At 40.8% G+C, this 17360-nt stretch overlaps 1 protein-coding gene across 1 annotated transcript in view; it reads left to right on the top strand.

Annotated features, from left to right (window-relative positions):
* The window catches only part of GLDN (gliomedin), an 83346-nt gene extending 65986 nt beyond the window's left edge, over positions 1 to 17360 (top strand). The window contains exons 9-10 of the mRNA XM_072623262.1: positions 5373 to 5523; positions 16127 to 17360. Of these exons, the coding sequence (XP_072479363.1) occupies positions 5373 to 5523; positions 16127 to 16604 (629 nt within the window). The 3' untranslated portion in view covers positions 16605 to 17360. The remainder of the gene's footprint in view (positions 1 to 5372; positions 5524 to 16126) is intronic.

The raw sequence follows: 17360 nt of genomic DNA, 5'->3' as shown, positions 1-17360 counted from the left end.
ACCACTACAAATATTCTTCCCATCATCAAGTTCATTTCCAGGTACAATAGATGAGTGACTCCCTTGTTTGGGGAACATGGCATCTTGGCTACCAGGTTTCTCTACCTCTGGGTTAGGTTAAATGGGTCACCCATCAGGGCTTGCTCCTCAGTGGGCTTGTTGGTAAACTCTGCCGGTTCTTCCAACATTGGAAGTCCACAAGATCATTCTGTGTCTGAAAATCCTTCACCTAAGATCAAGAAAGAAAAACACAACACAGAAAGAGAAGAGAGTTAAGTATTTGTATAGAACCTACTATGTTCCAAGGACTATGCTAAGTGATTTTTTCAAATGCCATCTCATTTTATCCTCACAACAGCCCTGCTAGGTAGGTAATATTATTCCCCCCCGCCCCCCCGCTGCCATTTTACAGTCAAGAAAACTGTGATAAACAGCAGTTAAGTGGCTTGTCTAGGGTCACTAGTAAATTTCTGAGACCAGATTTGAACTCAGATCTTCCTGACTTCAGACCCAGCAGTCTATCCACTGGTCCACCAGCTACTTCATAGAAGAAACAGAAGAGTTGTGCATGTATGGCCCATGTAGCAGTTCAGATGTAGAGATAAGGGCTGTAGGCTTATGGTGTTTCTCCATTTGATTGCCACCAGGACAGAGAGAATTCCTTCACTGGAGCCTTTTGTGTGAATATTCAGTTCTGCTGCCACAACCAATTAAAAATGCTTGTTATTACCATTCAGTAAACAGACAGGAAAGTCACAGAATACCTACAAATGTTCTGAAGTCGAGGCAGGGCCTTCACTCATGTGCTATCACAAATTTCTGGAAGCAGGCACTCCAAGCAGCTACATGGGTTCACACCAGGCAGCACAGATCGCACAAGCTCAAAAGACTGGACTGCTATTGATCAGCCCACCATTATATGTGTTCATATAAGCATATAGAAAATAATTATAAATATAAGATAGCTACAAAGTAGTTAGGGAAAGAAGGCATTAGGAATTGGGGGAATCGGGAAAACCTTTATATGACAGGTAGCACTTGAATTTTGTCTTGGAGGGAGTGATGCAATGGGGCAGAAGTGAGGAGGGAGTGCATTCCAGGCATGGGAAACATGCAATACAGAGACACAGATGGGAACTGTGCTCTGTAGGAGAAACATAGAGAAGGCCAGTTTGACTGGACCATAGAGTATGGGAAAAGGAACAATGTATAATGAGGTTAGAAAGATAGGTTGGGGATAGATTCTGAAAGGCTTTAAAATGGGGGAAACTCATGTTTTATCCTAGGGACAATACAGACACTTTGGAGTTTGTTAGGAAAATAACAAAGTCACATCTATGCTTAAGAAAAATCATTTTGGGAGCCATGGGAAGGCTGAACTGGAGTATGGAGAGACTTGAGGCAGGAAGACCAATTAGGAAGTCATTGCAGCAGTTTAGGTGAAAGGTTATGAGGGCTTAGATGAAGGTGGTGGCTATGAAGTGGATAGAAGGGGTCAGATGCAAAGAAACTGTAGTGGTAGAAACAGCAAGAGTTATTCATTAATTGGTTATGTGGAGCAAAGAAGTTTGAGGGGTCAAGGAGTATGCATTTAAGGGATTAGAAGAATGGTGGAAGAATTAAAGAAGTTTGGTATATATTGGATCTTGTTTTGGATATGCTGAGATGGAGATGTCTTTGGAACACCTAGTCTGAGATGTCCTGTAAGCAGCTGGTGATACTAGGCTGGAGCTCAAGAGAGACCAGGGCTGCAAGTGTAGTTCTGTGAGCCATCTAAATATCAAACCAAGCCTATATATATTTTCTCCCCCAAGTAAACTGTAAATCTCTAAGTGTATGCCTTTGTCTTCTTTATCTTAGTCTTTTTTGTAGCACACCCCCTCCCACTGACAAGACCTTGAATTGTGCTCTGCACAAAGTAAGAACTCAAAAATATTGTTGATTGATTGATTGAATGAATGAATGAAAGTCCTATTGGTTCTTCTTTGGTAAGGTCTTTCTAACTTGTCCCTTCCTTTTCATTTCCACTGTTAACATCCCAGTTGGGACCCATAGACTGAGAACTTAAAGAGTCTTCAGTAATACCAAACCTTCATTTTTACTTATAAGGATCTGAATCTCAAAGATCCCAAAGATGTAAAGAGATTAGTCTTTCATTACACGGACTGTTAAGTAGCAGAGTCAAGATTCAGACTAAGGTCCTTTGGTTCCAAGCTCAGGGTTCTTTCCTTGGCATTACACTATGTCTCCATGTCTTATGCAATATTTTCCTAACTGATCTTCCTATTTTTACATTTACTCATTTCAGTTCATACCACAGGCTGTTGCCAGATTAATCTTCTTAAAATGCTCCTTAATCATATCACTTTGGTACCCCAAAATCTCTAATAATTTTGTCCCAAGGATAAAGTAAAAATTCCTTAGCCCTGACTCCAAGGACCTCCATAATCTGACCCCCAAATCTGCTTTCAAACTTATTTGTGACTTCTTTAAAGGTACTCCCTGCCTCAGTCAGACTTCTCTACTCATTGTTCCCTGAATGAACCTATAACTGTGATTTTTCCTCAACTTTGCTCATACTCTTTAACTTGATCAGAATCCTTCCCCCGTCTCTCCATGTGATTTCCACCTATTCTTCAAAGATGAGCTTACTCCTGCTTACTTAATTCCCTGAGCATTTCAACTCACAATCATCCTTTTCTAAACCACCACCACCAAGGGCAAGCCTGTCACTTTTATCACTTATGTATCAGGAATGCTACTAGCAGCTGCTATGGGGGTGTAAGACCAGCAACACCAGCACATAGGAGGGCTGCTAACATAGGTTCTTGATGTGCTTTTCTAAAGGAAAGACAGTTTCAAAGGGGTTAGTAATCTTAATTTAATTAAACAATGAGAAAGATATATAAGTAGAGAGAACTGAGCAACCAAGAAAGAATCCAATAGACAGGGCTCCAACTATCTAAACAAGGTAAAGGTATATGTATCACCAGGTCAGGGAGCATCAGCATCTGGGTTCACAAAGCCATACGAGGTCTTACCAATGGCTACCCAGAGGTTTGTCTGGCCAGATCACAAAGAAACACTCTTCCCATGAGTGAGCCCCAAAGTAAAACACCAGCTTCCCAGTACATATAATTTTCAACTAATAGGCTTAGAGCCAGAAGGTATCACACAACCCACATGACTCAGTGCCTATGTAACTCAGCATAGAATGTATCATAGCTGTGAACTGGGCTGGAGTTCAAAGCGGCAAGGCATCTGTGATTGAAATACCTGTGTACCTTTAGACCTGGGAACACAGTCCATGTTCCAAGGGGAAAAAATAAAGGAACACTTATAGTCACATAGGCCTATTAACGGACAGAGAAGATCTTATATTCCCTTAACCTTTCAACTTATCACACACTTGTACTGTTAGTTGCTTCTCTCCCTATGTAGATAGTGAGCCCCTTGAGATTAGGGACTATGTATCATCGTATAGTTCTTAGTTTCCCTCATAGTACAGTACCTAGTCTAGCACAGTGTTCTGAACAAAATAGGTGTTCAGCAAAGCTCGATTGATTGATTGATTGATTTGAGCCAGTGCTTCCCAATCTCAGGTGCATCTTCAATATGAAGATGACCTGCAGTGAAATGGGTTCATCAAATTTTATACTCTTAGATGAGCTTCTATGTGTGTATAGCCACAAGCAGGGTTCCGGTTTCTGTGTGTCTTTGTCATTAGCAGAAATTGGAAGGGATGAAAGATCCCTGGAAGAGAATAAATGGATGGGATCAGATGAGGTATGAAGGCTTGAGGTTCTTTTGCCAGTCAAATAGACATTTTTGGTAATAATATTCTTTTCTCAATTACATCAGGTAAACTTTCAGGAATGCTAGTGGGTTAAAAAAAAGTTACCTGATAGACTGACTTAAAATAAGTCATAGGTACACTCATTCATTGTTAGTGAAATTATAAATTTTTACAATAATTTTGGAAAGAAATCTGACAGCATACAATAAAAGTTATAAAAATAATCATGTTCTTTGTCCAACAATGGAATTATGGGGGATATACCCTAAAAGAGAATAGAAAAAGAGTTACCTGTTAAAGATTTTCATGGTTAAATAAATTGTGGCATATTAATGTAATAGAATACAATAAAGCTATTAAGAATGACAAGAATGAGAAATATAAATCAATCTAGGAAGAATTTTATGAAAAAATGAAAAAAGAGAACACATGTTGTGGGTGACCCTTTTTGCTGTTGCCACTGAGATCTATTATTTCATCAGTGCAAGGAATTTCTGGTGAGAAAAATTTTCCACTAGCAATGGAGGTCAGTAACTCTTCTACAACTTGTAGTCTTAGAGAGGTGCCTGAGCAGCTAAGTGGCTTACCTAGCGTCACAAAGTCAGTAAATATCAGGGATGGGGCTCAAACTCACATTCTTCTGACTGTGGAGAGAACCATCTGCCCACTGTGCCACTTAAGAAGGAAAATGAGTAAGAGTAAATAATGAATCCTGATGGGATCAAATGAGAGAAAGCCCTTCAAAAACTTTACAATCCTAGCTAATGTAAGTTCCCAGCTAACAGGAACTTACACAGAGTGACCAAAAAGTTTTTGTTGTCTTTCAAACACTGAAATGTAAAATTACGAAACAAGTTGTTGGAAGTTTCATATTCAGTTTTTAATAAAATATTTAATCTTCAAAAAAAAGAATTCAGCAAATCTCACAGCTCCAGGGTGGGAAGGGACCTCATAGGCCGTTGATTGGTCAATCCATTCAAGATTTCAACTCCTTTGATCACAAATTAGACCTGGAAGAGAGTTTAGAGATCCCCTACTGCAATCCGCTCATGTAACAGAAATATGAAACTGAGGTATGTAGTGGCTTTAGATGCCTCTAGAGGTAGTAAATGAGAGAGCTGAGATTTGAACCCAGGCTCCCTCTGCTGTACCACTCTGACTCTGTCCAGAGGAAATGACCTAAGCTTTCTACATCTAAACAAATGCAATGGTTTTCATGATTTTCTAGATGACATAGTGCATAGACCACTGGGTTTGAAGTCAAATTTGACCTCGAATATTTATTAGCTGTGTGGCTCTGGGCAAGTCACTTAACCTCTATTTGCCTCGATTTCCCCATCTATAAAATGGGCATTATAATAGTACTTGGCTCTTAGGGTTGTCGTGAGAATGAGATGAGATTGTAATTGTACAGCAATTAGCTGGAATACAGTAAGTACTACAAAAGTATTCATTATTGTCCCTCTCTGATTTTCTTTATTAATCTCAGTCTTCTAATTGAACCACCCATGTGTTCAGTTGCAGGGAACGTGGATAAATACCTTGGCTTCCTTTTCTGTGCATTCTCTCTTCACAGGCTTCAATGTGAAAGAATTTAAGGATCAAGTCTCCCTTCTGAACAGCAGTTCCAGACTAATCAACCTCAAGCACCTTTTCTATGGCTGTGGGCATGCTGTCTATAACAACCACCTCTACTATAACAAAGGAGGCTCCGATATCATTCTGAGGTAAGTGCCATTTAATCATCAGATGATGAAATCTGAGAGATGCCCTGGCAGGTCATCCAGCCCGGTGGTGCTCGGTACTTTTCATTATTTTTGTAATTCCATGATCCCCTTTTAATAGCAACAATTTAATACACCACTCATCATATTCCTTATGGGTTTTTATTGCTTAAGGCACCATTAAAGAATGTTTAGCACCAACTCCTTTGAACATTGTCTAGAACTTCCAAAGCGTTAGCAGACCACCAAATGGAAATCACTGATTCAGGCTATTCTCCTCCTCTTAAAGATAAAGAAATTGTGCCCAAGAGAAGTGTCAGAATGCTAACAGCTGACACTCATTTAGCTCTTTAAGACTTTATTTATTTGTTCTTATCTTTGACCTCTGAGGCAAGCACTGCAAGTATTATTAACCCCATTTTATTGATAAAAAAAATCTGAGTTCCATAAAGGTTAAGTGACTTGCCCAGGGTCACACAGATACTAGGGGTGAGAAGTAGTGTTTGAAACCACACCTTCCAGACCCCACATCCAGTACATTAGCCCCTTATACGCAAGGGTGAAGGAGCCTGTAATAACTTTGTTACCCTTGAGGGTTGGATTTATTGCTTTGTTGATTGTCCAGACTTAGGAAAGTGATGAAGGCAATTTAATAATGCTGATTAAATTTAGAAGTGGGTCATGTGTACATGGTTGGGGAAGTCGATTGTTAAACATTTACTAGCACCCCCCTTATCTACCAATTGCCTCTCAGTGACTTGCCTATAGTCCCATGACAACTGAGAGAGAGAGCCAGGACCGGGATCCAAGTCTCTTATGTCCCAATCTTGTCCTCTTTCCACTAACATGCTCTGTGCTCATGAGAGTTCACAATACTTTGAAGGTGCCATATCCTCAGCAGGTGCTTTGGTGCTGCAGCTTTGAATGGCTGCTTAGAGGGCTGATATCCCTAGATGGAGTATCCAAACAGGAGAGCAACAATCCCAATGAGAAGCTAGCCTTTGAGAGAGGAAGCTTTTCCTGGTGTTAGGAAGACACGGCTCCTTTTCAATTTTGCTTTTTTGGAATTCCTAACATCCCTTGACGTCACTGGAGATCAAAAGGTACAGACCCCACAGTCTGAGCTGGAAGATCGGTCTCTCCTTGACCTGACACTCACTCAGTCACTCTGGCTTAAAGGTTAACTGAGGGGAAGTAAAGTGAAATCAATAAGGAAAGATAGGTAGGAGCCACATTGTATTTAAATGCCAGACAGTCATTCAGTCAATTATTATAGAGGCAATTAAAACTGCTTAATTAAGAGAGTTAGGGATGGGGGCAGGGGTGGGCTTGTGGCTATAGATATGGAATGTTGCATGAACTTTCAGATGAAGTCACTATATTATAAATTTTACCTAACTGCTTTATTTTGTGACAGGAGTGAGAGCAATCTGTAAATGTTTGTAGTATAAAAACAAAGCAATCGATAAAATTGAAAAAAAAAAGTACAATAAAAAACTGCTTAATCAGGGAATAACATGGTAACACCTGTGTTTTAGGAATATCACTTTGTTGTCTATCCTTTAATATCTATGTGAATAATATCTGTATTGGAAAGGAGAGTCTTGAGGCAGAGACACCAAGTAAGAGGTTCTTGCAATGGTGCAGGTGAGAGCTGATGAGGATCTGAAGTCAGATGGTGGCACTGTGAATGGAGAGAAAAGGATGGTTTTGATAGATATTTTGGATGTAGAATCCATAAGACTTGAGAGTGAAGAATTGATGATGATCCAAAGTGGTAAATCCAGGTGGCCGAACAGATATGGGAATGTTAGGAAGAGGGCTGGGTTTGAGAGGAAAGACAGTAAGTTCTGTTACGGACAAGTTGAGTTTGAGGGGTATTTGGAGCCTCTGGGTGGAGATGTCCAGTAGGAAGTTGGTGATGTAGGACTTGAGCTCGGGAGAAAAACAAGGACTGAATATGTAGCTTTGGAAGTCATTGCCATTGGGATGATACTTGAACCCATGGGAATTGATGAGATTATCAAGAGAGTAATGCTTCTAGAATAGTGCCTTGTGCATAGGGAGGAGGATGATCCAGCAAAAGATACCAAGGTATGGTCAGAAAGGAGGGAGGACTATCGGAAGTGGAGCATCACCAACATCCAAGAAGTCATTAGTTCCTAGAAGGAAGGGATAGTCAACATGGTCAATGATGCAGAGAAGTCAAGAAGGATGAGGACTGGATAAAGACCGGAAAGAAGTAGAGGCAGGATATAAAGGACTTCTTTCTAGGAAGTTGGCTATAAAAGGGAGGAGGGGTATCAGACAATGCTTCATCCAATGACCATTGAGGTAAAATAAAAAGCACAGATCATGGAATTTGGGAAAGTAGATAAACTGAGAGGCTGGAGTGTTCACATCAATGTGTATAGTGAATTTCCCTAGTATGAGAGAAGGAGTTTGGAGATGGGGAAGAAGACATGAGTCAGGTACTGAACTCGAGAAAAGAAGGGAGAACGATGTGGAGGAAAGTAGGTATAGCAACTCGGACCCAGGCAAAGTGATGTAAATGAATGGAGTGAACCGAGAAGGAGGAATGTTGGTCTGGGACCGGTCATGAGGAGCAAGGAGTATGCCTCCTCCTCCGGGGCAAGTTGGGGACATGAGGGAAGATGCATCCAAGACTGAAGAGAGCAGAGGTGCCCTGACTTTCTGGGTCCTTTGTGCCACTAGAACCCACTGCTGTAATTGGGTGGAAGCCAGGCCATATCTCTGCCTGACCCCAAACCCTGGATTTCACTAGAAATTCAAGAAAGGATCCCAGGGCAGAAACGGAGCTCTCAAGCAACCATTAGTGCTTCAACTCAAAATCAAACCGGACCAGGGCTCAAAGAACTCTTGTCCTGACTTTTCAGGAGCAAAGGCAGCCTACTGTTTGCCTGTGCAGCTGAGAGACAGACAGACAGAAATAGAGACAGGGAGAGACAGAGAGTGATGGAAAAAGACAGAGACGTAGATAGAAAGAGAGAGAAGAGAGACAATGACCAAGATAGAGACAGTGATGAAAATGACAGACACTTGCGTACTGGTTGTATGCACTCTCCCATCTGAGTATGACAACCACCAAGCCAGACAGCTAGGATGGGAATTATTGATTATCACTGTTTTCAGGGATGAGGAAACTGAGACTCAGATGAGTTCAAGAAGCTGCCTGTTGTGACACAGTCAGTATCAGAGGAAGATTCAAACCTGACCAAGGTCAGATCCCTAATGCTTCCTAAAAGGTGAATCCCTCATGTCCCCCTGGAACACAGGCAGCTACATTAGAAATGCATCCTTGTGCTCAGCACATGGTAGTGAATAAATGGAGATTCCTCCTTACACACACACATACACACACACACACACACACACACACCTCCCTCTTTTGGAGACAGCCTCTTTGGAATCATCAAGTCATAGGAATATAGAGATGGAAGGGGCTTCAGAGAGCATCTAGTATGTTGTTGGCTGTGTTCGTCCTTCATTTTCAAAGAACACCATGACATCAGAGAAATGATGAAAAGACTTGCACTTGACTTTATTTTGAGTGAGGGAGGCTGTATAAGGTCAGCAACATCACTTTCTCCTCCTGAGCCATCTGGGTCCACTGACCAGATATTCATCAGGATAACTGGAAATGGCCCAGGATGCAATGGGAGACTTTGGCCTTTCTAGGCTGGCCTTTTCAGGTACTCACTTAGAAGGAGGTAGGTGGCATCTAGTACATAGCTTTTTTGTGTTATAGATAAGGAAACTGAGCCCCAGAGAAGAAACTGGTCAAAAGGGATGGGGCTACTATTCCAATGGAACTTCTCTTCTTTCCCTGTTCTCTCTCTCTCTCTCTCCCTCTCTTTCTTTCTTTCTCTCCAAATATGGACCTGCAGCCTTTCCTGACTCATTCAGTGCTATTATTCCAACAAGGGCTGCTGCATACGGGACTGAAGGAGAGCTGGAAGGGTGGAAGAGAGTTCCATTGCAGACAATTATCTCTGGAGGAGACTAGTCCATTCAAGAAGCCATGGGAGTAATTCTACTACATACGTAGTAATTAGCTGAGCCAGAATTCAAACCTAGGCCCTTTATAAAGGCCATAAAAAGTGTGAGAAAAAAAGAAAAAGAAATCATGGGTGTGTGTGTGTGTGTGTGTGTGTATGTGTGCTTTGTTTTCTTTTTGTTTCTGTCTCTCTGTCTCTGTCTCTCTGTCTCTGTTCTCTCTGTCTGTCTGTCTCTGTTCTCTCTCTCTCTCTCTCTCTCTCTCTCTCTCTCTCTCTCTCTCTCTCTCTCTCTCTCTCTCTCTCTCGATGTAGAAAGGACTTCAGAAGTAGAAGAGGTCACCTTGGGCTGGGTCAAAGAAAGCTTCACAAAGGCATCCCTTTCATCTGCCGCCTTCTCACTACTATCTTTCAAGGATTCATTCTCAGCTTAAAAACAGTTCTTTTCCAAATCCATGGAAAGGCAGTCTGGTGCATGGGAATGAGCCCTAGCTTGGAGTCAGAGACATAGTTTCTTATCCCATCTGTTCCTAGTGCTTCCTAGAGGTATGACCACACACGAATCGTAACATCATTGAATTAGAGCTGAAAGGATCCTCGGAGGCTCTCTAGCCCAATGCCCTCATTTTCTAGAAAAAGAACTGAACTCCAAAGAGGTGAAATGACTTTCCCAAGGCCTATGTAGCTGAAAATGTCTGATGCACGATTTGAACCCAAGACTTTCTGTCTCTAAGTCTAGTACCAAATCCATCACACAGGAGATGTCAAACTCTCTGCCTTGATCCTCCTACAAAATTCCTGAATGCAGCCACATCAGATAAAAATGTGGTTTGGAAATATTTAACAAAAAATAATACAACATAGGTAATGTTAACTGGTGGCTTTCTGAGTCACGACACAGCTTTCAAGGTCCCTCATGTTCAGGTCAGTGGCCTCCTGGCACCACTCTTACTACAACACCTTGTTATCTTGCTTCTGAACATGAAGCCTCTTTGAACCTCAGCTTCCTCATCTGTGAAATGGGGATACCAATGTCTGCACCGTCTACATGACAGGGTTGTTACGAGGGACAGGGCTTTGTAATTCATAAAGCCCTGGACAATTTTCTCAAATTTATACACAGTGATTCCTGAGTTTCTTTTGCTGCTCAATGGCTCCCTCTGGTGTTCATTTTATGATTACAGTCCATCTATCCAGCTAGCTAATAAGCTGGGACTATAACTCACCTTCATCAAAGGGTGGCTCAGACAGCTCTTAGATCCTCAAAAAGGGAAGGGAATAAGCATTCATACAGCACCTCCTGTGTGCTAGGCCTGGTGCTAAGAGCTTTATAAACATCGTCTCTTTTGACCCTCACAACAATGCAGAGAGGTGGGTGCTATAATATTATCCCCATTTTGTGGCTGAGGAAACTGAGGCAAATTAAGTGAACTGCCCAGGGTGACACATCCTACTACGTATCTGAGGCTCAGTTTGGAAGGAAGCTTTCCTGACTCTAGGCCCAGCACGTGATCCACCATACTGCCAGTTACCTCTTTTCTTATTAAATGGCTCTTAGTGTCTTACATTATAATGATTTGTCAAAGAGGCAGCATGGCATGGTTGATACAGAATGCCCTTTGGAGTCATGAAGACTTGAGTTCAACTCCCATCTATGACGGACTGAGGGGCTGTGGGAACCTTAGGCAAGTCACTTAATTTCTAAGTCCTACTAGATTATACATGGCACAACAGATGCTGATCTGTGTTGGTAGAGGGAGTTCCCTTCACCAGTGCGATCAGAGGTCTGGATTATTTTTTTAAGATCTGGTGGTGTTGCTCAATTGTGTTCAACTCTCCATGAGTCTATGCACCATGCTGTGTATGGGATTTTCTTGATGAGAATACTGGAGTAGCTTACCATCTCTTTCTCCAGTGGATTAAGGCAAACAGAGGTAAAATGACTTACCTAGGGTCATACAGTCAGTAAGGGTCTGAGTCTGGATTCAAACTTAGGTTTTTCTAACTCCAAGCCCAGGGCTCTATCCATTGAACCACTGAGATGCCTTTTTTTCAGGATAGAGTAAGAGTGGTAGAAAAAGCACTGGATTGAGTCTAGCTGTGTTTCTGCTGCTAATTTGATGTTAAAGTCACTTGGTTCCTTCGAGATTACATCCTTATGTTCATATCAATATTTTCATATAAATAGTCAGAATATTAATAATCTTTACGCTTATATGGAGTAAGAGTTCTCTGGACAGAGAAGGACCAGGGTATATTTTAACAAGACCTGGATTTCAGAGAATTGGGTTTGAGCCCTGTCTCTGCCCCAATTCACTATATCTCTTGTTTTCCTTGTTTTCCTCATCTGTAAAAGGAGAGATTTGGGTCAGATGATCCCTATGGTCCCTTTCCGATCTAGACTGATGATCTTTAACCATGCTCTTCCCCTGCCAATCTCCTGACCAGTGTCTCAGGCGCCATACCTGGAGGAAGAAAAACCAAACTGAAAAAAGGCCTAATGTCATCCCTGGGCTTTCAGACAACAGGAAGGGCAGAGAGCTAGATACATGATCTCCATGAGTGTTCTTCTCTGGGTGTACCTTATCTTCCACCATTCAGGGATTGTGTCTCATAAATCATGTGTCACCATCTGTCAAGTTTTGATCTTTTACTATAATGCATCGGATTTGTAATATTATGAAATAATGGAGCATTCTAGTGTTCAAAATATGTGCATTTACAAAAAAAAGTAATTTTTAAAGTACCCATCATTGTATTCCCACACATGTTTAAATACTGCATTATACCCTATGTGACTGAGTACCTTGCCAAGCCCAAATCATAGTACAGCTTTCAACCAATTATCATATCACAGAACTTAATAAAAATTGTGTTCCTGGATCCTAATTGAAGTCAATGGATAGAGCCCTGGATCTGCAGTCAGAAAGATTCATCTTCCTAAGTTCAAATCTGGATTCAGACATTTTTTAGCTAATCACTTTACCCTGTTTGCCTCAGTTTCCTCATCTGTAAAATAAGATGAAGAAGGAAATGGCAAACTACTCCAGTATCTCTGCCAAGAAAACCCCAAATGGGGTCACAAAGAGTTGGACACAGTTGAAATGACTAACAACAGACAGCTAGTAAGTGTCTTAGTTTAGATACGAACTCAGGTCTTCTAGCATTTATATGGTACTTCAATATTAACAAAAAAAATTTACTTCACAAATAATATCCCACTTGATCCTGGCAACAACCCTGGAAGGTAAGTGCTATTATGACCCCCATTTTATTTTATTTTATTTTTTAAATTAATTAATTAATTAATTGTTAGTTTTCAACATTCATTTCCACAAGATTTTGAGTCCTAAATTTTCTTCCCATCTCTCCCCTCACCCCACCACAAGACACCATGTATTCTGATTACCCCTTCCCACAATCTGTTCACACCCCTCCCTTCCCTTATCTCCATCTTCTCTCTTTTCTTGTAGGGCAAGATAGATTTCTATACCCCATTACCTGTATTTCTTATTTCCCAGTCGTATGCAAAAGCAACTCTCAACATTCGTTCCTCAAACTTTGAGTTCCAACTTCTCTCCCTTCCTCCCTCCCCACCCATCCCCACTGAGAAGGCAAGTAATTCAATATAGGCTATATATGTGTAGTTTTGCAGAAGACTTCCTTAATAGTCACATTGTGTAAGACTAACTATATTTTCCTCCATCCTGTCCTGCCCCCCATTTATTCTATTCTCTCTAGACCTTGTCCCTCCCCACAAGAGATTACTTCTAATTACTCCCTTCTCCCATTTGCTCCCCCTTCTATCATCCCCCTTACCCCACTTGTGTCCTTCTCCCCTACTTTCCTGTAGTGTAAGATAGATTTTTATACCCAATAGAATGAGCATGTTATTCCCTCCTTAAGCTAAATGCGAAGAGAGCAAGCTTCACTTTCCCCCCTCCTCTCCTACCTTTTCTCCTCCATTGAAAAACTTTTTCTTGCCTATTTCATGAGAGATGATCTGCCCCATTCCATTTCCCCCTTTCTCCTCCCAATATATTCCTCTCTTACCCTATAATTTTATTTTTTTTAGATATCATCCCTTTCTATTCAACTCACCCTGGGCCCTCTGTCTATATATATCCCTCCAACTACCCCTAGTACTGAGAAAAGTTTCAAGAATTACAAATATTATCTTTCCATGTATGAATGTAAACAGTTCAACTTTAGAAAGTCCCTGATGTCCCTTAGAAAGTCCTCTTTCCTGTTTACCTTTTCATGCTTCTCTTGATTCTTGTGTTTGAAAGTCAAATTTTCTATTCAGCTCTGGTCTTTTCATCAAGAATGCTTGAAAGTCCTCTATATCATTGAATAACCACTTTTTCCCCTGAAATATTATACTCCATTTTGCTGGTTAGGTGATTCTTGGTTTTAATTCCTTTGACTTCTGGAATATTATATTCTAAGCCCTTCGATCCTTTAATGTGGAACTGCTAGCTCTTGTGTTATCCTGATTCTATTTTTACAATACTCAAATTGTTTCTTTCTAGCTGTTTGCAATATTTTCTCCTTGACCTGGAAACTCTGGAATTTGGCTACAATATTCCTAGGAGTTTCTCTTTTTGGATCTCTTTCAGGAGGTGATCTGTGGATTCTTTCAATATTTATTTTGCCCCCTGATTCTAGAATATCAGGGCAGTTTTCCTTGATAATTTCATGAAAGATGATGTCTAGGCTCTTTTTTTGATCATGTCTTTCAGGTAGTCCAAAAATTTTTTAATTGCCTCTTCTGGATCTATTTTCCAGGTCAGTTGTTTTTCCAATGAGATATTTCACAGCATCTTCCATTTTTCCATTCTTTTGGTTTTGTTTGGTAATTTCTTCATTTCTCATAAAGTCGTTAGCTTATATCTGCTCCATTCTAATTTTTAAAAAACTATTTTTTTCAGTGAACTTTTGAACCTTCTTTTCCATTTGCTAATTCTGGCTTTTTAAAGCATTCTTTTCCTCATTGGCTTTTTGGACCTCTTTTGCCAATTGAGTTAGCCTATTTTTAAAGGTGCTATTTTCTTCAGCATTTTTTTGGGTCTCCTTTAGCAAGATATTGACTTGCTTTTCATGATTTTCTTGCATCTCTCTCATTTCTCTTCCCAATTGTTCCTCCACCTGTCCTACTTGATTTTCAAAATCCTTTTTGAGCTCTTCCATGGTCTGAGCCCATTGAATATTTATTTTGCATGTTTGGGATACAGAAGCCTTGACTTTTATGTCTTTCCCTGATGGTAAGCATTGTTCTTCCTCATCCAAAAGGATGGAAAAAAATACTTGTTCACCAAGAAAGTAACCTTCTATATAGTCTTATTTTTTTCCCCTTTTTTGGGCATTTCCCCAGCCAGTTACTTGACTTTTGAGTCCTTTGTCAAGTGGAGGGTATACTTTAGGAACCTATAAGTTCTCAGTTCCTTCAAGGTGGCTCAATCAAGGGAGAGGAGTCTATTGCTCTCCTGGCCTGTGCTCTGGTCTGGAAGCAACCACAAGCTTTTCTGCCCAGGATCTGCAAGTAGAATTCTCTCTCTAGAGCCTCCCCCAGCTCCACCAGGCCAGCTCTCTTCCTCTGCCCAGGACCACCACTGAGATCCAGATTGGCTCCTTGATTCTCCCAGAGTCTTTAGGCCATTGCTACCTCAATGGCTGCTGCCACCTTGGGGCCAGGGCTTAGACTGGACCCACAGCACCTCCTCTCACCCAGGTGAAAGAGCATTTTCATTGACCTCTGAAGCTGTCTTTGGTGTTTGTGGGTTGAGAAATCTGGAAACTGCAGCTGCTGTCCATAATTCCATGCCCTGAAGCCTGCTCCAGTCCTGTCCGTGCTGCACATGTGGCCACGGCTGGGTTGTGCTCCAATCTGAGTCCAGTGTGATAGACCTTTTCTGTGGGCCTTCCAGGCTACCTTAGGCTGAAAATCTCTTTAACTCTGCCATTTTGTGGCTTCTGCTGCTCTAGAATTTCTTTAGAGTCATTTTTACAAGTATTTTATCAGTTGTGGGGGTAGAGTTAGAGCAGGTCCATCCTTCTACTCTGCCCCCATGACTCCCATCTTAAAGATGAGGAAACTGAAGCAAACAGAGGTTAACTAACTTGTCTAGGGTCACATAGTTACTAAGTGCTTGAGGCTGGATTGAAACTCAGTTCTTCCTGATTGTAGGCTCACTGCTTCACATGTATGCAATAGTGGCCATGTCACAGACCACATGTGAGTATGGGTTGGTACCGTGGTCACTTCTGGTGATAGGACCAATAAAGAAGATTGTGTCTACATAGAAAATAAAAAAAAAGAAATACTGAACCTGTGCCCTTGCCAAATAGGGCCTTCCTTCAAGGAGTTTACATTCTATTTAGCAAATGAATGAGATATGTTATGGATTCTGGATAAAGGCCATGTTGGAACCAGAGTGACTGGGTCAGAACTGTGCTTCAGAATCACTATTATCAGCCAGTCCTTCATGTAGCTCTGTCAGGATGATGGAAATATAATACACTTGAGTTTCACTGGGGGTTCTCCCTCTCTGCATGAAAATACCGACATTTCTTTAAAAAAATTTTTTCAGATATGAATTTGCAATGGAAACATATGAAACACTGAAGATTGAAAATGCCTTGCATGATGGTCGAAATTATCTCTTTGTAAACTCAAAGACATACTTCAATTTAGCAGTGGATGAAAAGGGCCTTTGGATTATCTATGCTTCAAGTTTGGATGAGTCCAGTATCTTTGTGGCCCAACTAGAAGAAAGTACCTTCTCAGCCATCCGGCACATCAACACCACGTACCCCAGATCCAAAGCAGGCAATGCCTTTGTGGCCTGTGGTGTCCTCTACGTCACCGACACCAAAGACATAAAGATAACCTTTGCTTTTGATTTGTTAAAGGGGAAACAGATCAATGTCAGTTTTGACCTAAGAACTTCACAGTCTACTCTTGCCATGTTAGCTTACAATTGGAGAGACCAGCATCTATACACATGGGAAGATGGCGACTTAATGCTATATCCTGTTCAATTTTTGTCAGCCATGGGAAACAAGTGATGGTTCTTTCAGAATGTCCCAGGATCTCTTTACCCCCTACCCCAATCTAAAATGTGTCACATAAGGTGAATAGAAAAGAATCCAGTGATCTAAACATATAAGTGTATATATATATACACACACATACACACACACACAAACATATATGTATGTGTATGATAAAAATCCAACAATATATATATAAATATGTAGTAAGAGTTGGATAATTACTTGTTGATTGTTTGACTTCCCAAATAATTATAGTTTATATAGAGAGAGATCTCTACACTCCTTACATATTAGCTACAATGCTTTGTTGATTGGGAAATCAATCAATCAACAAGCAATTATTAAACTCTTACTATGTGCCAAGTACTATAAACTTTTGGGTTACAAGGTCAGAAGTGGAATAGTGCCTGCCCTCAAGGAGATCATCTTCTATTTAGCAAATAAACCAATCTCCTTTAAAATTTGATTCCTTAGTGATGAAACATTGGACTAAGTCAAAAGACCAAGATGATAGTCCCAGGTCTGGCTCTTAACTATCTCTGTGATGTTGGAGAGATTATGTCGCTATTGTGACCCTCAGTTTCCTCATCTTATCCCCTGAGGGGTTTCTGTGTAGGGTCCTTTCCAGCTCTAACAGTCTATGAGTTTCAGCTCCCTGGATGGAGGTGATATTGATAACTTGGTTGTTATCTCCAGCTTTTCCATGAATTTGCCAAATTGCAAGTGAAATAATTGAAATTGATTAAAATTTTACATGAATTAATGAAA

This window comes from Notamacropus eugenii, chromosome 7 (assembly GCF_028372415.1).
Source record: "Notamacropus eugenii isolate mMacEug1 chromosome 7, mMacEug1.pri_v2, whole genome shotgun sequence".
NCBI lineage: Eukaryota > Metazoa > Chordata > Mammalia > Diprotodontia > Macropodidae > Notamacropus > Notamacropus eugenii.
Note: the sequence above shows the minus strand (reverse complement) of the source record. Positions and strands in the feature narration are given on the sequence as shown.